This window comes from Lacerta agilis, chromosome 14, assembly GCF_009819535.1.
Source record: "Lacerta agilis isolate rLacAgi1 chromosome 14, rLacAgi1.pri, whole genome shotgun sequence".
Taxonomy (NCBI): Eukaryota; Metazoa; Chordata; class Lepidosauria; order Squamata; family Lacertidae; genus Lacerta; species Lacerta agilis.
In genome coordinates, this window is record NC_046325.1 from 15,456,676 (window position 1) to 15,482,943 (window position 26,268).

General features: G+C 47.5%; 1 protein-coding gene across 19 annotated transcripts in view; it reads left to right on the plus strand.

The window, feature by feature from the left end:
• Positions 1 to 3,421: 3,421 nt before the first annotated feature.
• Positions 3,422 to 26,268, plus strand: part of EPN1 (epsin 1) — a 32,485-nt gene continuing 9,638 nt past the window's right edge. For 3 of the 19 annotated variants that reach the window (XM_033170224.1, XM_033170226.1, XM_033170231.1), the window contains exons 1-4: positions 3,425 to 4,197; positions 14,460 to 14,924; positions 15,824 to 16,073; positions 23,719 to 23,858. In XM_033170224.1, coding sequence (XP_033026115.1) covers positions 14,697 to 14,924; positions 15,824 to 16,073; positions 23,719 to 23,858 — 618 coding nt within the window. In that variant the 5' untranslated portion in view covers positions 3,425 to 4,197; positions 14,460 to 14,696. Of the gene's footprint in view, positions 4,198 to 6,038; positions 6,060 to 14,459; positions 14,925 to 15,823; positions 16,074 to 23,718; positions 23,859 to 24,278; positions 24,387 to 26,268 lie in introns of those variants that run through there. The other 16 variants (XM_033170225.1, XM_033170227.1, XM_033170232.1 and 13 more) reach the window with 11 other exon arrangements.

Genomic DNA, 26,268 nt, shown 5'->3' on the forward strand with positions numbered 1-26,268 from the left:
AAAGTTGAGCAGCATAAACAGCTCCATTGCACCTCCAGTCCCTTTGGGACTTCCTCCATCCTCACTGATGTCCTCTTCAGGCTCCTTGTGAGTGACAAGTACCGGTACTCTCCAGCTCTCTCATTTCTAGGTTTGAATCAATTTATTTCCTGGCACCTAGCGCATATGCAGTTGCACGCAAGTCAGATGCCACGTTAGTGGGAGGATGCCTGTATATATTAGTACCAATAAATGCAAGCTTTAAGTTCAGGTGTTTCAGGGCTGCTTTGATTCTTGTTTCAGAGTGCTCTTGAGAGTGTCCCGAGAATGTGTACAACTTTTGGGATGAAACTTGGGCAACTCGTATCACATTGGTAATCAAGCATGGGCAGGATGGTTTGTGGTCTTGTCTTTGCAAAAGCATGAGTGGCTGTGAGCCTGCCATTTGAAGGTGGGGCCTTGTCTAGTGCACCACCTAACATTTCTATGTATGTTTCCCTTCTGTTGCAAGGACCTGGGTGTCCTGGTTAGGGAGTACAGTAGTAACTACTTGTACTGGAGTTTTACATTTTCATTTATTTATTTATTCTTCATTCATTCATTAAACAGGTGAGTGCAGGATTCACACATGCTTTATAGAACAAAAAAGCAATCTGTTTTGCCTGTAGTGAGGCTAATTTCATTGTTTCTACATAACTCCTGCATTTCAAAGACTTGTTATTAATGACAGGGTTCTTATTTATTTGCAAGACAAATTACAACATCAACATTAAGAGAAAATGTAATGTTGAGAAACACAAAATGAATAAACAAATGCAAAAGTTACCACAGATCAGTAGATCTGATGCATCAGCACAGCTGAATCTACCTTTAGGCAGGGCCTGTGCAAACAGGTGAGTGGCAGGTTCCTAAATGCCAATATTACATGTACCTGCCTGATGTTAATTGGAAGCACATTCCAAGGGGCTGGTGCTGCCGTGCTAAAGCCTCTGGTCTTGGTAGACATAAGACCAATCTCGGGAGCATCCAGCACTGTTTCTTCTGGCGATCAAAGTGACCAGGTGGGATTATACAAGGTAAAGTGCTCATAGAGGTTACCTGGCTGTAAACTTTGTATGACAATAGCAAGACCTTAAATTTGGCTGGTAGCTTATTGGCACCCAGTGCAGCTTTTTCAATACAGGTGTTATTTGCTGTTGGCAGGGCACACAACAGCTTAAGGCAGTTTCCAAACCAAACCAATTGCAACAATCCATTTGTGACTATTTTGTGACATTTTGGTTGGCCCTATTGCTATGGAGGGTGTTGTGTTGATTTGTTAGGGGGGAAATGACAATTTCTGGGCAGATTTAAGATGCTGTAGCCTTAATTCCATTTTTCTAAAACACAGAAACTGAACTGCTGAGAATTTCAGATGGAACAAGGACTGTTGTCCCTGCTTTCTTTAGCTAACAGAGCACCTCATTGAACTCTACTTCCCACAGTTCTGGGAGAAGAGGGCTATTAAATAAAAGAAAGTGTGTCTGGCTGTTAACCAGAAGGTTGGTAGTTCGAGACCACCCAGGGATTGCCGTGGGCAGGATTCCTGCATTGCAGGGAGTTGGACTAGATCAGGGGTCAGCAAACTTTCAGCAGGGGGCCGGACCACTGTCCCTCAGACCTTGTGTGGGGCTGGACTATTTTTTTGGGGGGGGGGGGGGTGAACGAATTCCTATGCCCCACAAATAACCCAGAGATGCATTTTAAATAAAAGGACACATTCTACTCAGGTAAAAACACGCTGATTCCCGGGTCATCTAGTTTGCCTACCCATGGTCTACTAGATGACTCTCCCGGTCCTTTCCAACTCTTTTTTTTAATAAATATTTTTATTCATTTTATAAGAATAAACAAACAAAACATATACAAAGGCAAACAAAACAATTAAATCTTATACAATCACATTTTCCCTCTAACATCTTGATAACTTTCCAACTCCTAAGATTCTATGACATGTTTGGAGCGGTGGGGTGGAGGCCTATGCAGAAAGCAAACCGTAAAGACTGCCTATACTCCCAAATAGAATCTGCAGAAGAGGAAGCATTCTGATTTCATGTTATTCTTTTACACGTTGCTAAAGGTAGCATTTAGAACTTTTAAGCGCCGCTTATTTCACTGTAACTCTAGGGGGTCCCCTGCTCAGTCTCTGGCCGCGTAAACATCTTTGCAAAAGAAACGGGACTGCGCTCCCAGTTAGACCCGCTCTTTCTCTGCACATGTAGGCCAGCTCCGATTGGTCAACTCCTGAGGGTGCGCCCGCAAAGGGATGTCGGCGTTATAGATCTAGACAAAGTGAAGAGTCACCCACGCCGCCGCCGCCGCCGTTCATGACATTCCCTAACAGCACAATCAGAAGAAGTGTGCATGCACACGAAAGCTCATACGAAGAACAAATTTAGTTGGTCTCTAAGGTGCTACTGGAAGGATTATTATTTTTTTTAGTATGGCAGACCAACACGGCTACCTACCTGTAACTAGCACAATCAATGTTATTGAGTCCAACGGGGCTTGCTTTCAGGTCAGTGTGTATAGGACTGCAGCCTAACGCAATAGTTTCCCCCTTTGCTTTCCAATGCAAAGCATAGGGACCGATCCTATACACACCTGGGAGTTAAGGCCGTTGAACTCAGTAAGTCTTGCTTCGGAGGAGGCGCCCCTTCGCCAACCTGGTGCACTGCCATCAACTCATTGCTTTAATTTGTTTTTCATTCCTGGGACGAAACTGAGAGCTGCCTGTACAAAGTAATGTAGATATTCTAGATTTTAGAGGAGTTCATACTGGGCAGAAGTGAGGCAGCGGTCAAGACGGGAGTAATTGCTCGTTCTATCTGGGATCTTATAAATCTGCGTATTTATTTTTTATATATAAATTCATTAAGACCTGCTGCGACAAGAAGCATAAGGAAAGAAATAAGGTGTTGCAAGATTCTTTTACGTCTAAACTTTTGGGTTGGTCTTGTGTGTTGGTTCTGCATAGGCAGCACTATGCAATTTCCAATTCCCGATTCCCAAAATATCTATGGTCGATCTCTCACTTACATGGCGGCACAAGCTCTATCACATTTTTAAAATCACTTCAGAGGAGCGAGTGAACGTGCAATACGAAAAGCAATGCCAGTATGAAGGAGCGCCCGAGACACGCGCGTACTTTCCTATGACAAGCGCGTACTTTCCCCGCTTCTGCCAGGCCGCTAGCGAATAAAACCGGAAGTAAAGTCTACGTGAAACGCCCACTTTCCCTATCTCGGCGGTCTCCGTTCGTCTCAACGCCCCTCCCATATACTACCTTTGATCTCACATCAGTTCCATCTCGATTATCTCTATGATGCAGGAAGTAGTGGTCATAGAAGCGGTAGAAGAAGAAGGGTGCGGGCGGAAGTGGGCGAGCGTTGGAGGCGGAAGTTGCGGGAGGTGAGCTTCCGCTTCCGTTTTGCGGAGAGTCCTCCCGGCGCCGCCACCGCCACTGCTGCCGCTTCTACCCTGTCCGCCGGGAGAGGCCCGGAGCCCCCGCAAGGGCCATAGAGAGGGGCTGGGGTAGAGCGGTTCCCCTCCCCCTTGATCTCTGGGCATTGCCAGGGAGACGAGAGAGTCCGGGGCGGAGTCCTCCCTCAGGCTGGGCCAGGCCGAGGTTTCTCCAAAGGGAAGGAGCCGTCGCCTTTCCCCGCTCCCTCCGTCCCCGCTGCCGGCCTGACCCGGAATCCAGCGTGACGCCTGACCCCAGGTAGCCTTTGCCCAAGGAAGCTGCTCTGAACTCTGGCCCTCCGGCCCCGGAGTGATCTCTGACCTTCCTGCCTGCGTGACCTTTGAACCCGGCCCCCTACCCGATCCAAGTGCCCCCCGCCTCACGATCGCTCTTTGCCTCGTTCCCCGGGAAAGCCCCACTCCTGAATCCCCCCCTCGGTGGCTTGGCAAGCTCCCTCCACTGGCGGCCCTTGCAAACCCCCAACTTGTCAAGATCCCCCCGTTTTCCAAAGGAAACCCCTGGCGATGCCCCCTGGCTGGGGGAAGTGGGGAGGCGGAAGCACCTTCTCTGGACCCTGAGGCTCTTGGGGGTGATATTGCTGCTGTCTCCTTCGCCCGCCTAGAGCCTCCACTCACCTGGGGCTCATAAAAGTGTGACCAAGAGAAAGTTGCCTGGAAGATCTGCGGAAGAAGGGACACCGGGATCGTTGTGCCCAGGTGAGTGGCTGCTTCTCTGTAGGTGAACATGGCTGGGAAATGGTGGAGGCCAGCCAGGAGGCTGTGTGGCGGCAACCCATATGCCCTTTCCTCTTTTTGGGCTGTTAGATTTTGTTACTGCCCCCCTTTCCCCCCCTCAAACCACCCAAGATCACCTCACAGGATAGGCGTGTCCTGCAAGAGTGAGTGGGAGAGGGAGCGCTCTCTGGCATCTCTGGAGTGAGGCCGGCCCCATGAATGCAAGATGAGTTATGTTGCTGCCAAGTTGTTGGGAAGGAATTGATTCAGTGGTTCTTCGTTAAAATAGAAGGATTAGCATCTGCCGACTTCCAGCAAATTGATAGTGGGGCTTTATTATTTTTATCTTTGTTTATTGAATTTATATACCGCCCAATACCCAGAGGTCTCAGGGCGGTTCACAGAACAAAATCAAAATATAAAACCACAAAATATATAATCAAAATAAAAACAACAACCCAATGACACCGCCCCCAACACATTTTTAAAAGAATACAGAATATTATTGAATTCCAGGGTTGGGGGGGGGGAAGCACCTGTTAGAGGTTAGAAAATTATGAATGGTGTTGAGAGAGAAGAAAGATAAATTATACTCTTTTCTCTGAAATACTAGAAAAGAAATGGAAAGAAATTGATTGGGAGTTGGTTGAGAGCAGCAAAGAAATACTGTTTTCTGCTATATTTTCATTACAAAACGTGCTGGCGGTCAGCTTTTTGGTGGTTTTAGCACAGTGTTCAAAATTTCCCAGGCATGTTTTGCTACTGGCACGGATCCAATTGCAACTACATGGAGATTTCTGGGGGCCAGATTGGCGACCACAGTTTAAAGCCTCTGCCTTGGTCCATAGTTGATACCATTTCCATTTCCACTTTGTGTGTTTCTCTTTCTTGCATGCTGGGACAAGTGAATTGTTGTTAAGAGCAAGCTACAGTCAAGCAATGTAGTTGAGGTCATAGAAGTGTAGCATTGGAAGGGAGCCTGAGGGTCATCTAGTCCAACCCCCGGCAAATAGACAATCCGAGTATGCGAGGTTTAAGATGCCATTTGGTACCTAAGTTATATATTTGAGTATCTAACACTGCTTTTGCACAATGCAAACTACAGAATTTGTTTCCAGAAGATGTGGCAAATGAGCCAGGCAGCTTGAAGAAAGGATAAAGCTGTCAAAGGGTGACTGTACTGGCTTCAGGATCAGAATTTGTATGCCTCTGAATGCCAGGTGCTGGGGATCACAAGCAGGAGAGTGAAAAGATACCTGTGTCCTGCTTTGGGCTTCCCATAGGCCTGCGAGTGGCCATGGTGAGAGAGAGAGAGGATGCTGAGCTAGATAGGCCTGTGGTTTGATCCATTAGAGTTCTTCCTACATTCACTGAAAATCCTGTCAGTGATTGCTAGCCAGTAATGATGATGGAACCTCCCTTGGCAGCGATAACATACCTTTTGTTAACTAGATGCTGTGGATTAGCAACAAGGGACACTTGTCCTGGAACACATGGCTGGCTATTGTTGGAGATGGAGTGGTAGGCTCAATGGTCCTTTGATCTGATCCAGCAAAGGGAATATTGTGTGATATTTCAGTGTAAGTTTGTCAGAGCTACGGGAAGCTTAGACTTGCTCCTTGTGAAATCTTTGCTCCTGAAGCAGTTTTTGGGTGGCGGGGGAGGCTATACTTTGGCCACTTGCTCTTCCACCCAAGCAAGCTCCTCTGCCTGTATAAACACCTGGACTTCCTTCCTTTCTTTTTTACTTTCTACCTTGCTTCTCATCCTGGATGCAGGAGTGGGACCCTTTTCCTATCAGTGCTGGCCACGGAGCCTGTTGTTCTGGTGCTTGAGTTTTCAAGGTGAGGAGCAGGAGGAAGAGAAATTGGAGCGTGACCTGTTCCTGCTTTCTGCCTCACTCCTCCAGGCCTAGTGCCTAGAAGCCACCCCTGCGGTTTTGTTGTGGGTACTTGTAGCAAAGCAAAGGTCTCTGTGCATATGCCAAGTTCCTTTTTATTATTATGTCCTATCTTGCAGTGGCAAGGCCTTGTTTAAAGTTAGAGGAGGCATGAAAGTAGGGCAGGCACCTTGGGATTGGACAGGTGAGGCAGAAGAGATTTAATGGTCATTGGGAAAGATGCATGTCTTGTGGGGCAGGCAAAGGTGCAGAACTGTCAGACCAAAATTGATCTTCCATCTGTCTGACTTTGAACTATTTTAGGGTCACTCCTAACTGTTTTTGTTTTTATGTATTTTGTGTTCTCTTTTTGTATTTTTTTTGTTGTGAACCACCCTGTGATCTTTGCATGAAGGGCAGTGTACAAATTTAATAAACAACAACAACAACAACAACAACAACAAATCATGTTTCGCTCCTGCTGTGAGCACTAGAAATTTGTGTTGCTTTCGTAGACCCACAATTCTGCTTTGGTTCTTCTTTTGCCAGCTTTCATTGGGGCCAGTGAGATTTTGGCTATGTATGCTTACTAGCTGATTAGACACAAAGTGGGGAGGTGATCTAATGGTACAAGGTGAATTAACAACCCATATTTTTTTTAAAAACAAAACTAACAACATTTTAAAAAGAACATTATTTTTTATTTTTTATTTTTTAATGGTTTTAAAATTGTTGTCTTTTCTATGTTTTTAGTGGTTCTTATTTTTATCTTAAGCTGCCTTGAGTCTTGTCAAAGAAAAAAGGAGGAAACAAACAAAAAGGTTAAATTTGGCATGTTAAGCCAACATGTATAATATGTTCAAACGAAATCAGTGTGACCCACTGTTAAATAGTGGCTAGATTCAGGATAGGAACAGAGGAAGTTGCCTTGTACTGAGTCAGGCTATCGGTTCATTTAGCTCAGCATTGTTGGCAGAGTGTCAGCAGCTTTCTAGGGTTTCAGACAGGAGAATACTTTGGAGGAATGTCTGAATACAGGTATTGAGTCCGAGGACCGTTTTTATGTGTAAATAAGGAGCCACAAACAAATAATTTCCTGAATTCCAGCATTATAAATTGTGACATCATGGGTTACATGGTTGTGAGTGACGGGACAGATTCCCCTAAAAGACTTGGATACCAGATTCCTCCCCTACCCCCCCCCCATAATTTCTGCAGTTAGTAAATGTAGATCACTAAATGCTTGAAGCCTTCACCTGGGCGCAAGACAGCTTAGCAGTGTAATACTGCAGGCTGACTCAGTTTCCTGGCCAGGAACCACCTGTGAGAAGAACCATCATGTAGTACAAAGGAAGGTAATGGGCAATTGGCACAGTTACTCTGTGCCAGGCAGCAGAGGAGGGTGAGCTCCTCCTCCCATGAGGGGGTGGTGAGCAGAAACAAACGGCAGGTTCAGAATTTCGGTATTTGATTATGTAAGCTGGGAGTTCCAAGTGGGCAGTGGGTGGTGTCATAGGCTGGAGGGAAAAAAATGTGGCATTTTTAACACAAGGTGTGAAAAGGCGAGAGGGCAGGAGGAGAACTCCATGCGGGGCTGGCTGGGGGAGAGGCTGCATGCAGAGACCGGGGAGCCTGGCTGGCTTCTGCTTTTGACCCAAGCTTGCTGAAGTTATGAGGGGAGCAACAACAGCAATTTATTACTTGTACCTTGCCCACCTGACTGGGTTTCCCCAACCGCTCTGGGTGACTTCCAACAGAATATTAAAGGACACACGACACACCAGACATTGAAAGCTTCCCGAAACAGGGCTGCCTTCAGATATCTATGGAAGGTTGTGTAATTATCTCTTTGACCTCTGACGGGACGGCATTCCACAGGGCGGACGCCACTACTGAGAAGGCCCTCTGCCTGGTTCCCAATAAACAAGAGGCACTCTTGGGGTGTAATGTTCTGCACTTCCTCCATCAAAACCCAAGTGTAAATATGTGTAAATAAACCATATTTCTGAAAGACACTACAGTCTCTGCTGTGCCTTACTCCAAAGGAACAAAAACCCTGGTTAACACCAAGACCACTGGCATTTCATGCATCACTCGGCAGAGATTGGAGTGGCCAGTAACAATATATTATGATGTTGCTATGACTGGATGTCAGAGGCCAGTAAGTTATTGTTGACTGAGCCACTGAGATGGCTCCAGGAATGCCATCGTGGGTTTTGCTGAGAGACCACCCACTTGTGCCCACCTGGTTGATTGTGTGTACTGTTTTCACACTTTTTAAACCTACCGTTTACTCACTTTATGAATATTTACTCTCTCTAAACAAATAAGAAGCAAATACAAACTGCTCTGCCTAGTAATTTAGTACCATCACTTGGTTCTGGGCACCTTGTTACCTCAGGCAGAGGTGCATGGCCTGCGGGCAGCTTGCAAACCACTTCTGGATTGTTAACTACATTTACATTTCTAGGGCAGGGGTAGCGTTGTGGTCAGGCAGGCAAGTTGAGCAATGTAGGCGAAGGAGAAGTGAAACAGAAAAAAAGCAACTCCGGAAAGAATTCTACCCTGCACTCTTTAGTTGTAAATTACCGGTAGTTGCTTTACTGGTTAGGTTATCGTAACTTAAGAAGATCCATGTGGGATCAGGCCCAAGTGACTAAGATGCTTCCAAGAAGCCAACAGGCAGGTCATGGAGGCAATAGCATTTGCCCGCATGTCATGACAATGACGGCTCAGTTAGATGAAGCTGCCCTCCTTCTGCCTGTCCTCACACCCTTTTAAAGGCAACTTGTGGCATTGAGCTCTGTGACTTAGGCGTGCATTGTATGCAGAGAGATATATTTCCTTTGTCTGCCCTGGATAACCCAAGAGTTTGATTACTGATTCTTGTACAGTGGTACCTCCGGTTACGAACTTAATTCATTCCGGAGGTCCGTTCTTAACCCGAAACCGTTCTTAACATGAGGCGCGCTTTCGCTAATGGGGCCTCCCGCTGCCGCCGCACCGCTGCCATGCAACTTCCGCTCGCATCCTGGGGCCAAGTTCGCAACCAGGAGCATCTACTTCCGGGTTAGCGGAGCTCATTACCCGAAGCATTCGTAAGGAGGACGGTACGTAACCCGAGGTTCCACTGTGCACCACTTAGAGATAATTCTGTATTTTGAGCGGTATGTAAAAGGTATTATTATTAGTCAAGCGGCCCTTACCATTTCCGCTAATGCTTGAGTGAAATTGCCCTCCTGTAACTCAAACCCACCAGATCTAGTCTGGACCTCTAAAGCAGCAGAGAAACAAGTCTTTGCCTCCATCCATACTTGAAGAGTGATATCAAGACAAAATATGCCCACTTCCTTTCACCTTTCCTCATAGGGTTTGTTTTCCACCCCATTCCCCATCTTCCTTTCCCTCCCCTGGACCTGTTCCGATCTGTCTCCTCCTTTCTTGCTGAAGAAAACAGGTGTATCAGTCACCAGAACTAGAGAGAGGATGTAAGCTTCACTAAGGAGCAAATTTTGGTAGGTCTCAAGAGAATTATTGTGGGTTTTTTGGTTTTTTTTTGCTTGCGTATGCTTCTCTGTGACATTATTTGTATCCTGCCCTTCCTCTGAGATACACAGAGAGGTGGGGTAGGGTTGAAGCTTCTTCATGGCCAAACTAGGAAATAACTTGCATTTCTCACATACAAACCCAACAGTTTAGTGATTGTGCTGGTTTTGTATCATTCTGTTTCTGATAACGGCCTGATTGAGAACAAGGCAGAACGCAAGAAATCCATCCACATGCGCCGCCGCTTTTATTAGGCACTGTCCACATATCTTCATCTCTCTCCCTACAGGCTTAAGGACTAGAAACTTTAAAGAAAATTATGAGGACATGGGGTTCTACATCCAGTACAGATTTCTCCCCTCGCAGTTACAGAATGCACACATCTGTGTCTGGTTAGTGCACTTCAAAGCGCAAGGGAAATAAGTTCTGCCAGAAAGAAAATCGAATTCTGTGTGTAAAACAAACTACCCCAGCTTCCATGTGGAAAAGTCCTTGCTCTGTGTAAAGCTGTTCAGAATGTACCGTACCGTACTTCATTCACAGCACAGCTCTCACAAAACTTGGTGGACTTTTATCTTGTTGGAATGAGTGGCACGACACTAGGGGAAGAGCAATTATGTGGGTCAGTAATGTGCAGCTGAAGAGCCTGGAGAGACAAACAATAGCAGAGACTAAAGCAGTACAAGGCACAGAAACTTCTCGCAGACATTGCATGCGTTCAAATATATAGGCACATCCATTATTTTACGATCGTGTATTTTCCCCGCCCCCCTTTCAAGTATACCGGTAGATTGGCTTGCAAGGCAGATCACAATTAAAAGGGTTATGTTGAGGTGTGGCAGAGGCAGTCAGTAATACTGTCAGGGTTCGCCTCCAGAGAGAAAGAAGGCAAAAAGGATTTCAGATGGACTAAGAAGCTGACTGATAACAAGCATGCCAACTCGTAGAAACAGCCTTCCTCTTAATTCATGAGGTCTAAAAAGGTAAAGGGGCCCCTGACCATTAGGTCCAGTCGTGTCCGACTCTGGGGTTGCGGCGCTCATCTCGCTCTATAGGCCAAGGGAGCCGGCGTTTGTCCGCAGACAGCTTCCAGGTCATGTGGCCAGCATGACAAAGCCGCTTCTGGCGAACCAGAGCAGCACACAGAAACACCGTTTACATTCCCGCTGGAGCGGTCCCTATTTATCTACTTGCACTTTGATGTGCTTTTGAACTGCTAGGTGGGCAGGAGCTGGGACCGAGCAACGGGAGCTCACCCCGTCACAGGGATTCGAACCGCCGACCTTCTGATCGGCAAACCCTAGACTCTGTGGTTTAACCCACAGTGCCACCTGGGTCCCCTCATGAGGTCTAGCAACTTGCTAATTTAAAAAACCCTCACATTCTTTCTAGGACCTCCATGGGTCATCGCATTCTGTGTTGGATGCAGGATTCTACACATGCTTTCTTATGAAGTTAGACCGCTGGTCCATCTAACCCAGGTGGCGGCAGAGGTTTTCCATGGTGTCAGGCTGGAGTGAAAACAGACAGGAGGCAGGGCTCAGACAGATGCCTTTATCAGAGTGGGAAGCATCATTGCAGTCAGTTTGCTGGTTAACTTGAAAAATCTGGAGTCTAATTGGATTGTAATCCCTGCTGTCTACAGTAAGGATACAGTGATTTAGTGGCATTTTTCATCTAAACTCCCACAATGAATTCACGAATACACACACCCAACCAGTTATTTTCCTCATTTAGTCAAGGAAAACTATTTTATCTCCAGTTATCTGCGAATGTCACTTGGATTTGCAGTACCATATTTTTCATTGTTTAAGAGTTTTCGTCAAATACGAGACACTGGCAGGGGTGGAATCTCTTATCCCAGAGGCTTTGTTTAGTAGTCCAAGTAATCATTCCGTCCTCTTGCCAGACTGTGGGATGGAGGAGGAGGGAGGGAGGGCAGAAGGGAGATTTTAAAAAAGATGGCGGGGAGACAGGTGTCCATAACCAGAGGCTTTCGGCCCATTTCCCTTAGCAAAAGTAGCTGTCCTTGGAAACTGTTTGGAAGGGAGTGTGAAGGAGGGAGGGCCTTTGTCAAAGATGTGTTCTTTGAGAGAACTCCAAGAGGGTATTTGGAGTTGGGGTTCTGGCCAAGTTCAGAGTCATTGGGATGAACGCAGGTTGAGGGGGCAGTGGATCGGGTTTGTTCAAGGAGCCTTTGTCCCACCTTTCCACACAATTGATTCCCGAGGCTGGAAATTAGGCCTTAAATCACAAAACAGCATTCAGACACATCAATAAGACCTACAGAGACAGTACTAAGTGGAAAACGCAACAGCAGCTGATAAAGCCATGGTGGGGGGGACGACCTATGGGTATTGCTGGACTGTGACTTCCACCATTCATGGTCCTAGGATGAGTCCTAGGCATCTCCAGGTGGTGGTGGTGGTGGTTTTAAAAAAGATAAAAAAATGGGGAATCTTGGAAGCAACAGAACAGTCTTGAATAAAAGAGGAGACTGCAGAGTAGTGGTTAGAGCAGGGGTTGACAACAGGGCACGCACCAGACATTGTTGGGCTCCCAGCTTCAGGGATAATGGAAATTCTAGTCCAGAAACACCTGGAGGGCATCATGTAGGCTGCGCCTGGGTTGAACCCTTGAGTTGGGGGGGTCTTGAGTTCAAATCCCCACTCATCCGTGGACTTCAGTAGGTGAGCTGGGACCAGTCACTACCTGTCAGCCTGACCTACCTCACAGGGTTGTTGTGAGAGGGCAGAGAGCCCACTGCCCTGAGCTCCTTGGAGGAAAGGGCAAGGGATAAGCGTAATAAATGTTTGAGCCGCTGCACCGTACTTTCTCAGTGGCTTTCCTTTTAACAGTTAAGAAATCAGCGCTTGGATAAAGTTGATGTTGAATAAATCTTTCTACACCGGGGATGGGGAATTTGTGGCTCTCTGGATGGTGTCATTTTGGTGGCTTATTATATAACGGGTTAATCCATCTCCCCGAACATGTTGTTGAAAAAATAAAATAGTTAGAATGGCCCTTCTTTCCATCTGTAACAACTTTTCTTTACAAAATTGTAAGCTATCTTTAACAAATTCCCCCTTCGAACCCCTGAAAAAGTCCCCTTTTACTGTACTGAGATCTTAGAGAATATAGTCTAATCCAACTAGCACGGGTAGGTGCAATGATTTATAACCGCTGGTTCCTAAGCCAGGAGCAACACTAAACCAAGCTCCATTCAGCTGAGTGTTGCATGCATGCCATGATGTGGTGTTCTCAGATGATGCCGGTCCTCTTAGGGTCAGGGCTTGTGCTCCCTCCCTCTCCCACTGGATCTTCTTCAGCCGCCTCCAGTGTGCCTGTTTCAGAATTTTACGGCTTGGAAGCAGCGTAGAGAAAAACCGGAAAGGGGTGGAAGGTGGAAGTTTCCAGAATCTGGCCACAGTGACTCATTCCTCAGCAATGTGGACTTCCTTCCTTTTGACGTTTAAGAATGTTTGGGGGTCAGGCAGGGCCAGGGGCTCCAGGAAGCAGCGGATGGGTTTGGGACAAATGCAGCGAGCTGCACATCTTCCAGCTCTTGCTCCTCTCAGCTCCCAGCAGCTTGTCTCTTCCTAGAGACCCCGAGAGCTTTGCCTAGTCCACAGGTGCAGAGAGAGATTGTTCAATCCAGTACGTGATGATAGGAATCTCAAGGAAAGTGTATATTGTGTATATGTGCATGTATGTGTAGTTGCTGGAGTGCTAGACTTAAGACTAGGACGATCACACAAACATCTACCATCTATCACCCAGTGGGTTGAATACTGCGCTGCCCTTTCTATGTTTGAAAGCATGGCATATATTATCACCAATTTCATTTGGCCTTCCTATGTTAGTTTATATGTTTAAATTGAGACTGGTGGAATATTCTTATTGCTAACGTCATCTGGGTGTTGTGATTTATTAGTTATTTGGGTATTTTTTTCTGTTACATTTACAAATAATTGGGGAGGGGAGGAAGACTGAGGTTCAAATCCTTGCTGGACTATGTAGTTTACTGGAGTGGCCTAGGGCTGATTGCTGTATGTTGGCCTGACCTATTCTACAAGGCAATTGTGAGGATAAAAGGAGAGGACTATTTAAGTCACCCTTAGCTTTTTGGAGGAAGCATGGAATAAAAATGTAAAATAAGTGTTCTGAAGCAGTGGATCTTGATCCTGGAGCCTGATGTTCCTTTGATCAGAGGGAGAGTATGGCATGCCTCATTCTTCTTTCCCCACCTTCTCCCCACCCCGTCCCCAAACAGGGTTGGGTGTGACATTCTCTGGGCTGCCTCCCACATCCCAACAGGTTGGATCCGCAAAAATTGTTAAACTGCATGTCCCATCATCCCTGACATTGCTGCTTGGGAATGATGGGGGTTGTGGTCCTCCAAACTCTGGAGAGCCAAGACTGGGGAAGGCTGCCCTAAGGGGGGTTGTTCGCCTCTGTTTGAAGTGCTGGACTAGAGACTTTTTGCTTCCAATGCAGAGCAGGAAATTCTTACCTGGCTATTGAACAGCAGAAGTTCTGAATCCTCCTCTCCTGGTTTTGTTTGTTTGTAAAGTGTCTAGCCCTCAAGACTGTGCAGGGAAGCTTGATAGCATGTGGGAAGATAGCGAGAGTTCTTAGAAAAGAGGAAGGGGCGGAATAGGACTTCCTTTGGTCTGAGGGAGAGGGTGGCTCCTTCTGAATCCTTTAGCCTGCTCCGAGTTAATCAGAATAAGAGATACAGATTGAAGCAGCAAAGCCTTGGAGAAGGGGACTGTTTCTCTTAACACAGACTAAAAAGTTGCTCTCCTTCTCTTGCCAGGCGTGTCTTGGAATGGCTGCCATGCCTGGATGGCCTCGGAGGGTGCCCGCGGCACACTAGGGACCCTCAGCCAAGCTGCACCAGGGCGGCTGCGGTGGCCTCGCCCCTCGGGAAGCCAGCCGGGACCCGGGAGGCCACCTCTCCTGGCGTGAGCCGGTCCCGTCTGAAAGCCGTCAACGGAAAGCTTGGGGAAAGGGGAGGCCGCCCTCCCCACTTCCCACTCTGACAGCCGCCGCCATGTCGACCTCCTCGCTGCGCCGCCAGATGAAGAATATAGTGCACAACTACTCTGAGGCGGAGATCAAGGTGCGGGAGGCCACGTCCAACGACCCTTGGGGCCCCTCCAGCTCCCTCATGTCTGAAATTGCAGACCTCACTTACAACGTGGTGGCCTTCTCCGAAATCATGAGCATGATCTGGAAGCGTCTCAACGACCACGGCAAAAACTGGCGTCATGTCTATAAGGTAACGAGCTCGGCCGCTGGTGGATTCGGTTTCCCTTGGTCGTGAAAGGTGGCTCTGCCAAATCGAGGGAGGCGCCATAGCTCAGTTGTAGCACATGCCCTTTGCCTGTTTGAGGCCTCAGTTTCAGGCCTAGGCATCTTGGGGTGAAGCAGCGATAGGCAGCCTTATCCCAGGCAAGGGCAGGGTTTGGGTTTTGGTGACCTGTAGGGGATCACGTGGTGGTGGTGGTGGTGGGGTTGCAGGGTTACTGCCAGATGGGGCAGCAAGGCCAGATCAGAAAGGCACAGAGACGTTTTCTCAGCTGCAGGGAAACAGTCATGGGTACCACTTAGCAATTGCTTTTCCATTGCATAAGGAAATATAAAACCTTGAGATCCCCCAGCTCCTTGCCTGTGCTCGCTTCTCCTTGGTGTGAGCTTTCTTATATCTGGTGAAACTAACGACGTTGCTACTTTCCAATGGTTCTCCAAATTCAAGCCTCATGGTTGCAAGAGTGACAAGTGAAAGTTTTGAAGAGAAGTGCTGAAAGGATCTTGGCTGGCACAAGGCTGAGAAAACGGTCCCCTCCAGAGACCTTGGACTAGAGTCGCTGCCAGTTGGGGAGTTAACTGTTCTGGCCTTATTGGAGCATTTGTTCTGTTTTGGTATTGGACAAATGTTAGACCTCATTTTTAGAAGCCTCTCTGGCTAGTGCTTTAGGCCTCTTCCACCACTCTATTTCTGTGAAGAATTACGCACAATCTTTTCTCCCTCTCTCTCGTAATACTTGAATGGCCTTCCTCATCCTGGCACCCTCTGTATGTTTGTTGGCATTCCAATGCCCTTCAGCCCTAGCCAGCAATACCAGGGATCAGGTGTGCTGGAAGCTGGAAGCCCATTTTTTCTCCCTCTTATTCCAGGCCATGACGCTGATGGAATACCTGATCAAGACAGGCTCGGAGCGGGTGGCACAGCAGTGCAAGGAGAACATCTACGCCATCCAGACGCTAAAAGACTTCCAGTACGTTGACCGCGATGGCAAAGACCAGGGAGTCAACGTGCGGGAGAAGGCCAAGCAGCTAGTGGCCCTCCTCAAAGACGACGAGCGTCTCAAGGAGGAGCGGGCCCACGCCCTCAAAACCAAGGAGAAGCTGGCCCAGACTGCGACCGGTGAGTGCTCATTTCCAGCCGGGTGGCCTTAGTCAGGCTGGCAAGTGTTGTCCAAGCTGTTTAGATGGGTTGTGGAGCCTGTATGGTTTGCTGTTAAGAGCAGCCATTGCCAACCTGCTGCCCTCCAGATGTTTTAGACTTCGGCCTCCAGATGTTTTAGACTTCAGCCCCCAGCCAGCCTACTCAGGCGGCTGATGGGAGTTGTAGTCCAAAACATCTGGAGGGCACCACGTTGGCTGGGGTGGAGTATAAGCAGGTTCAGATCACTACATAGCTGTGAAATTCACTGTGCAACTTCAGGACAGTTGCTGTTTCTCTAAGCTCAGGAATGGCCAGTGTGGTGCCCTCCAGATGCTGATGGACGACAGTTCCCATCATTCCTAACCCTTAGCCATGCTGGCTGGGGCTGATGGGAGTTGGAGTCAGACAACATCTGGAGGGCAACACATCTGCTACCCTGGCCTAAGTTATTGTACAGGGTTGTTGTGTGAATAATACGGTTAGGATGCGCTCAACATCCTCATGCACAACCAAACTGCAAGGCACACTACATAAAACCCAACTCAAGGGGGATGGGGTAAACATTTTTATATAGAAATAAATTTTCAAATCTCATTTGTAGTGAGCACAAGCAGTTAGAAGGGGAGGCGTGAGCTGTCCCATGACCCCCTCCCCATTGAGTTAAGAGTGGATTGTTAGGGTTCTAAGGCAGGGGTAGGCAAAAGGTGAATTGGAACCTGTTGGTATATCATCACTGAATTGGGGTAGATAAACAAAGATTTCTGACTCCCAATTGTTTAACAGTGGCAACAACAAAGTGATCCCCTTCCAAATTATACCACTGTCATGAAGAAGGCTTGGGGGCAGTGGCTTTAACCAGGAGTGAATGTTTGTTAGGAAGGAGAAGGAGCTCACTTTTCTTCTGCTATTCAGAACTAATCCCAGTGTTCAGCGTGGGTTTAATGCCCAATGTCCATCTTTTTGCGCTAGGCTCCAGTTAGTGGATCTTGGGGGTTCTAGTAAAAAACAACCCCAAACACTCAAATGTAGATCCTTCAGGCTTGAAAGGCCTGTTCCAAGGTGGTGCTCTTATCCTGGTCTCCTACAGCAGGAATGGCTCGATGGCAGTCCGTGGGCCAGATCCACCTGCAAAACAAACTGAGTTGAGGAGTGTTAAACAAGGTGCAGTTAGGCAAAAGTGTGCATCATTCTGTTTGTAAGGAAAAGCAGCAAAGGAATGTGTGTGTTTGTGCTTGCGCTGTTCTCTTGCCACCGCATGCTCAGGCTGGGAAGACCAAAGGTCCACTGCTAGTTAGCACCTTGAGGTGAGTCCTTGAGGAAGGTACTGGTATGCCTCTGAATGCCAGTTGTATGAAACTACAGCCAAGGAGAGTTGCTGTTATGCTCAGGTCCTGCTTGCATGCTTCCCACAGGCATCTGAATTGGCCACTGTGAGAACAGGATGCTGGACTAGATGGGCCATTGGTCTGATCCAGCAGAGCATTTCTTATGTTCTAATGAAGAATGATAGTTCCCCAGGCCTTCTTCCTCTGTACTCGAATAACTTCTCACCATCTGTAGGTCAGGCACCCCCAAACTCGGCCCTCCAGATGTTTTGGGACTACAACTCCCACCACCCCTAGCTAACAGGACCAGTGGTCATGGATGATGGGAATTGTAGTCCCAAAACATCTGGAGGGCCGAGTTTGGGGATGCTTGGTGTTGGTGCTTTCTGTAGCTGGAAAACTCTTTAGTGTTAGGTAATACCAGACCAGGGCATCATCTGAGCCACATGACACAGCTGTAAAGCTAAGCAGGTTCAGGCCCGGTCAGTAATTGTTTAGGAGTTTTAGGCATGCCACTAGACTTTCCTCATGGGAGGAAAGTGTGATGTGGATATAATATTTTTATTGCAGAGCTTGACAGTCTGGACAGGAACAGGAAGCTGGATTCTTCTAGCCACCAGACCACTGTGGTGGAAAATATAGCCCGCCTCAGCAAAATAGTGGGTTGTTCCCATGGAGTAGCCTTCCCCAACCTGGTGCTCACAGCCTTGCTGGCTAGGACTGACGGCAGCCACAGTCCAAAACCGTCTGGAGAGCAGCAGGTTTGGGAAGGAGGCTGGAGAGATTAGAAGATGGTACACAAAACACCCTTCTGTCAGGATACTGGATAGAAGAAAAACCACATGTTCCTCTCTTGGGTTGTTCCTTGAAGTTGTCCTGGGAAGGTTTTTGGGGCCCATCCCTATGTTGTTCCCTGTTGGTTCACCTGAAATGTTACCTGCTGAAATGTCAGAGACAGCAGCTCATCCCTGATAAAATGTGGCTCTGGAGCTTGGCAGGTCGCCAGGCTCAGAGGCTGAGTTACAGGCCTCTGTGATCTGTCGGTGCCCCCTTTCCATTTTGATAACCCCCAGATCAAATTCCAACTCTGTTGTTTGCAAAGTGCCTGGCAGGGCAGAATGAGATAAGGAAATGGGAGTAGCTTTTGCTTCCTATTCTAAACTGCTCAGCAGATTTACGAGGAATTGGTTAAACATTAGAGGCATGTAATAAGCAAGAGGCAGGGGGAATTTCTTTCTTCCAATCTGCTAGAAGGGCTACAGCCCATACTGAATGAGCTTATCATTTACCCCCTTATCCGTATTCCCACTTAGAAACATGCCCCTACCCTCGACGTGCAGAGAGCCAGTCTGCTGCTATTTATTCTTCTGGTGAACACGCAAAGTCCAATGCTTAAATCACACAGACTACTTGATCTCATTCCTAAGCCCATTGATTGAAATACAATACAATAAATTCCTGAATACAGTCGCCTCTGAAGTGGACTATAGACTTTAAAACTATAAAATCACAACTGCAGATAAGTAAAAAGCAGCAGCAGCAGTTCCACTCAGCCTACAGCAGTTCTGACCATTGGCCTCTCACCCTTGGATGTATCAGGATCCCTGCGGTGATTTTTGGCTGGGGGATACGACAGGAGTACCTGGAACAAGGCAGGTTATCCTGATGAGAAAAGCGGAGAGTGGGCAGAGCCTAACTAGAAGAGAGAGTGGAGAGCACTTTTTATTTTAAAATAGCTCCCACCATCACTTCAGTCAGGTATATTGGGTGACCCCAAGTTCTGATTTTGGAGTAAGAGAGGAGGCCATATCTCAATGGTCAAGCATGTGCTTTGTATACAGAAAGTCTTGGGTTCAACTCCTGGCATATCTTACTTAAACGAGTTGTATATCAGGTGCTGAGAGGGAGCTCATTCTGCCTGAGATGCTGGGGAGCTACTGCCATTCAGAGTAGAATAGGTGTGGGGAAACTTTTGGCCCTCCAGTTGTGGCTAAACGATAAATCCCATCAGCCCCAGCAAGCCTGGCCAATGGCCAAGGCAGATGGGAGTCAGCGTTCAGCCACAGCTGGAAGGCCATGGGTTCCCAACACCTGAAGTAGACAATACTGTGAGCTAGATGGACAAATAGCCTGATCTGTTCTAAGGCGGCTTCTGATTCCTTGATCTGGCTTGTTCTGAATTCTGCTGCTGTTGCAGATTAGAAGTTCCATTTTTCTCTTCCTCTTCTTCCTACCCCAGCCTGTCCCTAGTACTGGTAGCATTGGTGGTTTAGGCCTGAGGCTTCCTCATTAGCTGGCCTCTCTTCAGAGGACAAAGTAAGTGGACTGAAGCTTGTTGTTGTTTAGTCGTTTAGTCATGTCCACCTCTTCGTGACCCCATGGACCAGAGCACGCCAGGCACTCCTGCCTTCCACTGCCTCCCACAGTTTGGTCAGACTCATGTTGGTAGCCATCTCGTCCTCTGCCGTCCCCTTCTCCTTGTGCCCTCCATCTTTCCCAACATCAGGGTCTTTTCTAGGGAGTCTTCTCTTCTCATGAGGTGGCCAAAGTACTGGAGCCTCAGCTTCAGGATCTGTCCTTCCAGTGAACACTCAGGCCTGATTTCCTTAAGAATGGATAGGTTTGATCTTCTTGCAGTCCATGGGACTCTCAAGAGTCTCCTCCAGCACCATAATTCAAAAGCATCAATTCTTTGTCGATCAGCCTTCTTTATGGTCCAGCTCTCACTTCCATACATCACTACTGGGAAAACCATAGCTCTAACTATACGGACCTTTGTTGGCAAGGTGATGTCTCTGCTTTTTAAGATGCTGTCTAGGTTTGTCATTGCTTTTCTCCCAAGAAGCAGGCGTCTTCTAATTTCGTGACTGCTGTCACCATCTGCAGTGGTCATGGATCCCAAGAAAGTAAAATCTCTCACTTCCTCCATTTCTTCCCCTTCTATTTGTCAGGAGGTGATGGGAACTGTGGCCATGACCTTAGTTTTTTTGATGTTGAGCTTCAGGCCATATTTTTCGCTCTCCTCTTTCACCCTTATTAAAAGGTTCTTTAATTCCTCCTCACTTTCTGCCATCAAGGTTGTGTCATCAAGCATATCTGAGGTTGTTGATATTTCGTCCGGCAGTCTTAATTCCAGCTTGGGATTCATCCAGTCCAGCCTTTCGCATGATGAATTCTGCATATAAGTTAAATAAGCAGGGAGACAATATACAGCCTTGTCGTACTCCTTTCCCAATTTTGAACCAATCACCAAAAACTGTTTCTCAAAAGGCTAGTTGCTGGAGCCTTCCACGTGGCTTGGAAGACATTAAGAAACAACTGCAAATTAATTGAGCTCTTTGCCTTTGATTTTAGTCATCTTCACTCTTGATTCAGAACCTGCTTTCATGCTGGGTTTGTCATATCAGTTGAGCTTTAAGCCCAGCCCTACAAGAAGTGTGCTCCTTTGGTCTTGGAGAGAACTGACTCTCTAGCCCACCATCTCTTTCTTTGGGCTCATATAATAAAGCCACTGTGATTTTTTTCCCTTAAGTTGTTAATTGGAATAGCCAGACAGGTTCCAAAAGGGCACATAAGCACTCTGGATGGTTCCAGGTTGAGGGAATGCCTAAAAGTCTACACCTCCACAGCCCAACTTCTGCTCTTTTGCCACCCTTTTCCTTTTCCCAAATTAACACATTGTTTCCCATCCCTTTATATATTATTATTCTTCCCCCCTCAATTGCATCCTCATCCCTAGTCGGCCATTTTGATGGGCCCAACATAGAAGCCACATCTTTGGTGTTTACTAAGCCCTTCCCCAGGCCCACAAAACTGCTCAGTGTGGCTCCAGATAGCCAGTAAGTGGCAGCTCAGTCAAGTTTGGCAATAAGTATCTCATTTCTCCACTGAACAGATGGGACTTGTTCCCGAGCAAGGCTAAAGTATGCCAATGAAGGCTAAAGTATGCCAATAAAGGTTCATCAGAGATAATTACATTTTTGCTCCTTTCCATTCCAGTCCATCTTTCTTTCTTTCTTTCTTTCTTTCTTTCTTTCTTTCTTTCTTTCTTTCTTTCTTTCTTTCTGTCTGTCTTGTCAAGGATGAGATGTGGGAGATGTGGGAGATACCAAGCTCTTCAAATACAAAGTATGCCTGTACATTTTGTCAGATTTGTGCCTGTTATCTGAAGAGCATCGATTACACAAAACCCTTTCCTGGTGGGCAAAATAGCTTTCCCGTTCAGCTGACACGGCGCTCAAAAGCTTGCAGCCTCCCGCTTGCGAGAGGAATTTGGTCTAGTGCTGTTGTATGTATCTCGGCCGGACTTGTGTGTGAGAGAGACACGCAACAGTTCCCTGCTGGGTTTCCCTCAGACAGGGAAAACATGCCGAAAGAGAAAGATTAGTGAATCATCTGGCGGGCAAGTTCCTCTTTTGAGGGTAGATCCATGTACCAGGCTGGCAGAACTTGTTCCCTTGAGGAGAAAGTGGTGGCGGCGGCGATAATGGAGGAATACTGTAATGACCTTGACTGTAGCAGGGAAAGCCACTGCTATCCATTTCCACCCTCGGCCACCTCCATCTCGGCCATGGCCAGAATCCCACCTCCATGACACTGCTTTGTGCGGTCGCCTGCATCCCTGCGCTAATGAGGGTTGGCAGTTGGTGCCAGGCTGTCTAGGGGGTGGGGAAGACTTCTATTCAGGTCATGGCACAGCGGCTGGGCCATTCTCCTCTCCCTGCTTCATCATCACCCCCAGCCATCTCTGCCAAGGTTCGGCCAGAGACTTCTACGGTGTGACGGCTGTTCCTTCCATGTGCTATTAACTGAACCAGGGTCCTTATTTCCCCTCCCCTCCCCTGCGCATGCTAATTGCTGACATGTATCAAATGTGAATCTCATGCTGCAGTCAGGTGTGCCTCCTGCTAGTGGTTAGGGGAAATGCCCACCTGATTTTCTTTCTGCAAATTTCCAAAACTCTGATCGCAGTTTATCCTATTGGCCCAGAGCAGGTGATAAGCTTAAAAAGGATTGCCTTTTTTAAATATTACACTCTGCATGGTGCTTTACAGCAGGCACCCCCAAACTCGGCCCTCCAGCTGTTTTGGGACTACAATTCCCATCATCCCTGACCACTGGTCCTGTTAGCTAGGGATGATGGGAGTTGTAGTCCCAAAACTTCTGGAGGGCCGAGTTTGGGGCTGCCTGTTTTACCGAGTTGGAAGGGGCAGCTCCCAGCCTGGAAAAACTTGAAAAATAAAATATGTTCATACTCTCAGGAGGCCAAAGTCAGTGCTAGGTGCTCTGGAATCCACTGAGCTCACAGAATCATCAGAGCCCAAAATACAAGGGGCCTGCAGAGATTGTGCGGCAGAGAAACATAACTTGCCGCCAGTTAACTGCATGCCCACATTTTCTGTAATGTGTCACTTTTTGCCGTGGAGAATTAGTAAAATTTCAGGCCCCTGAGCAGCTAAGGATTTCGTATAGCGTTTCAGCCAGTCCTATGGTGTGGCAGCTTCCTGGGATTTGGAAATGCTTCAGCTGTGACTCCAAGGCTTCCTTGGTGTTTGCAAACCCTTCTCGCTGTTTTAATTGGGTGCCCCTCTCCAAGCTACGGCTTGTCCGTTTGTACATTCTCTGGCTGAGCTGAGATTGGCAGTTGGGTCTGGTCAAGTCCTAGTCCACTGCTGTGTGGGGGAGGGCAAACTTGTGGGATTCATATGTGCTTGGCAGCTGGAGCCAAATTCAAAGTGGTGGGTTGGCAGGGGATGGAGACAGTTACCCACTAAACCCCATGATGAGCCATACACTGGGGCAACATGTGTGTGTACGAATACAGATCTACACCTGAGTTACCATAGAGCAGGAACACAAAACTTTGACACTGATTTGCAGAACTGCAGAAAAGCATAGTCTTGATAGTCCTGTTTTACAGTGAGGCTGAAAGAGAAGCATTTAGCACATTTAGCAGCCATGGGAAAAGGTGTTCAGTTGTTGTTTTTACATTGCTGTTGTTTAACTCTTGAAAGTCTGAACCCCATGCTGATCTACTGCAAATAACCCAGAGATTTATAAGGTAGATTCCAGTTTGCCTGCCCTTCTGCTGTTTTTATTTTTTTACAGGTATTTAACAAAAAAATTATACTGTATACTGCTTTATTGTAAATCAAACCTCTGAAAACCACTACACCATGGTTTGCTTTTTGCTCTCTCCAGTGTTGCTGCTTCCCCATAGCACTTTCTCTCTCTTCTGCCTGCTGTCCACCTTGGTGGTATTAACCCTTTCCTCTCCCGCCCGCTTTCTTGTTTCTCAGCTTCTTCAGCTTCCTCATCTTTGGCAAATGCCCCAGTGGAAGCGGAGCAGGCTTGGCCCCAGAGCAGCGGGGAAGAGGAGCTGCAGTTACAGCTGGCGCTGGCCATGAGCAAAGAGGAAGCGGAGCAGGTAAGCGCCAAGGTAAATCTGTCACTGGCGACTCTTTGGATGGGCGGGGAGGGAAGGGATGGTGGGGGTTGTGGACGTTTGGAGAGAGATGTGGGTACGCCCTGCTCCCCCAGATGAAGGGGTCTACTGTTGTGTTCTCAAGGCTTCTCCTGCAGGCAAATAATAAAAGCTGACTAGGAAAGCAGAGCTACAAGCTCTTTTAATTTGGCACTTTCCTAGAGGAAAAGCCTTTCCCTCAGATCCAGCTGGTTCCGGCTCAGAAGCGGGGAGTCCCTGGAGATGCTGGCCTGCTAATCAACTTCCTGAGCATGTCCCTCGTGTTCAGAAATTGACCCTTATTCAGCTCCCCCCACACACACACCACGATTACCAATGGGGATAACGGGCAAGCCCATTGGCCTCTCTCACACTAACCCATTGATATTTCTGCAGCCCCCCTCAGCGCCCTGCAGTTTGGGGAACAAACATGGTAATCATGCTGGAGGGAGGGAAGAGCCAATCTGTGGTGCTCGTGAGAGGACAGGAAGTGGATCATCTCAGGTTTCTATTCTCCCCACCCCACCCCCTTTGCAAAGACCGACGCACTTAGTGGTGATACCAACTATATTTGCACAGGATAATGATAAGGAGGCAGGAGGTAGATTTGACCTCCACCCCAGATAGCATGATCCCAAAGGCTCCCCTCCACTCTATTCTGCACTTTGTATGCTTTCTCCCAAGCTGAGACAGAAGCAAAGGATTCTTTCGCCGCCTGTTTCTCGGCCTCAGTGGCAACTGAGGCCAACTTGGAGGCCCTTCAGATATTCCCATCGTTCCTGACTACTGGCCATACTGGGATGAGCTGTAAGACAATCCAGAAATCCAGAGGCCTAGGAACCTGGATGTTCCCCAGTACATCTACCAAGATCACCTTTGGAGATCCTCCCATGGGGTCTGCCATGATTTAAATTGAGATGGGGCCTTTTCAGGGGTGGCCTCATTTACAGACAGTGTTGTCCCCAGGGATGCTTACCTACCAAGTGCCTCATAGTAGTGCTTTTATTGGCCATTAAAAAGCAAACCTCATTGTTTTGTTATCTATTCTGCTTGGTATTAATGTTTGTCTTTTCTATGTATCCTGGCCTGAAAATACTTTTATTGAGCAGCAGCCTTAAAAAAAATATCTTCAGATAAAATGATGCACTCGGTGAGAGGGCTAAAGAAGCTTTTGCCTGTGCCTTGGCTTATGAGAGAGTGAACAAAGTCCAAAAGGAGGATCCTGGTAACTTAAACACACACACATTGCAAGATTCACCACGGCTCACCACACTGCACCTAAAAAGGTTCACTAATTAGAAAGGGGGGGAGAGATTTGGAGCACTATGTAAAATGTATAGAATTCATAAAAAATACATCCCATTAGGGCTGGGTCAAAGATCCGTTTCAGCCCAGCAGGCCCAGAACCTCCTCACCAACCACCCCAATAGTTAAAAGAGGGTTACTTTTATAGTAGTTGCATAAATTGGTTTTACCAAACAAGACTGCAGAAGCTGCACAATCCCACCCCCACCCCCCAAATCAAATACTTAACACTTCGGCCCAAAAGGGCATGAAGTTCATGCCTCCTCCGTAAATGAATCTTTTTTTGGTGGAGTTGTAAATTGGTGGGCAGAGCTGATTCTGCTATTGGCCAATGTCAGCCCTGCAGGACCTTCCGGCTCTTGCTCAATTTAAAACCTATGGCCCCTGTTCATTTGGTTTTTTAAAACAACAACAACTGCTGACCAGGAAGGTGGGAGAAGGGAGGACATGAGATTTATGCTGACTTAATGAACAGATTGACTTGTCCAGCTTTGTTTCTAGTGTGTGACCCCCTCTGGGCAGACGCTGCTAGCAGAGCCTTGTGGGCGGCTGAGCTTTTCCGTAAGCATTTTGGTAATGAAATCAGTCCCCATTGGGGGAACGGAACACTATAGAGTTGCTGGCCACACGCTCCACTGGCCCACGTTGGGAGCAGAGGCTGATGGGTAGCGGGCCGGTCTGTTAGCTGCCATCTTGCGCCGCAGTGCATCCTGGGTAGAAATGTTAAAAGGTTTCAGGGTAGCTGTGGGTCTGTTTATTCATTTGTTTGTTTTCCTCAGTACTACTTGTGGTTTGAGAGAAATGGGGGGAAGAGACAAAAGCGAGGCACAGATGTGTTTGAACCGACGTTCCCCGACAGGAAATGGCTTTTTGATTGAGATTTTTCATCCAGATTTTCGCACAGAGTCCCCCGTGCCCCTGCGGTGACGAGCTCTCCCTCCTGGCTGGGGGAGATCGGGAATGCTTCCGTTCTCTGTCGCACAGGGTCCACACGAATTGATCCTGTCCCCTCAAAGACACCAGGTTTTGCCTACCTTTTTTCTGTTGTATGTTAACCTCTCCCGCAGCACCAGTCTTCTTA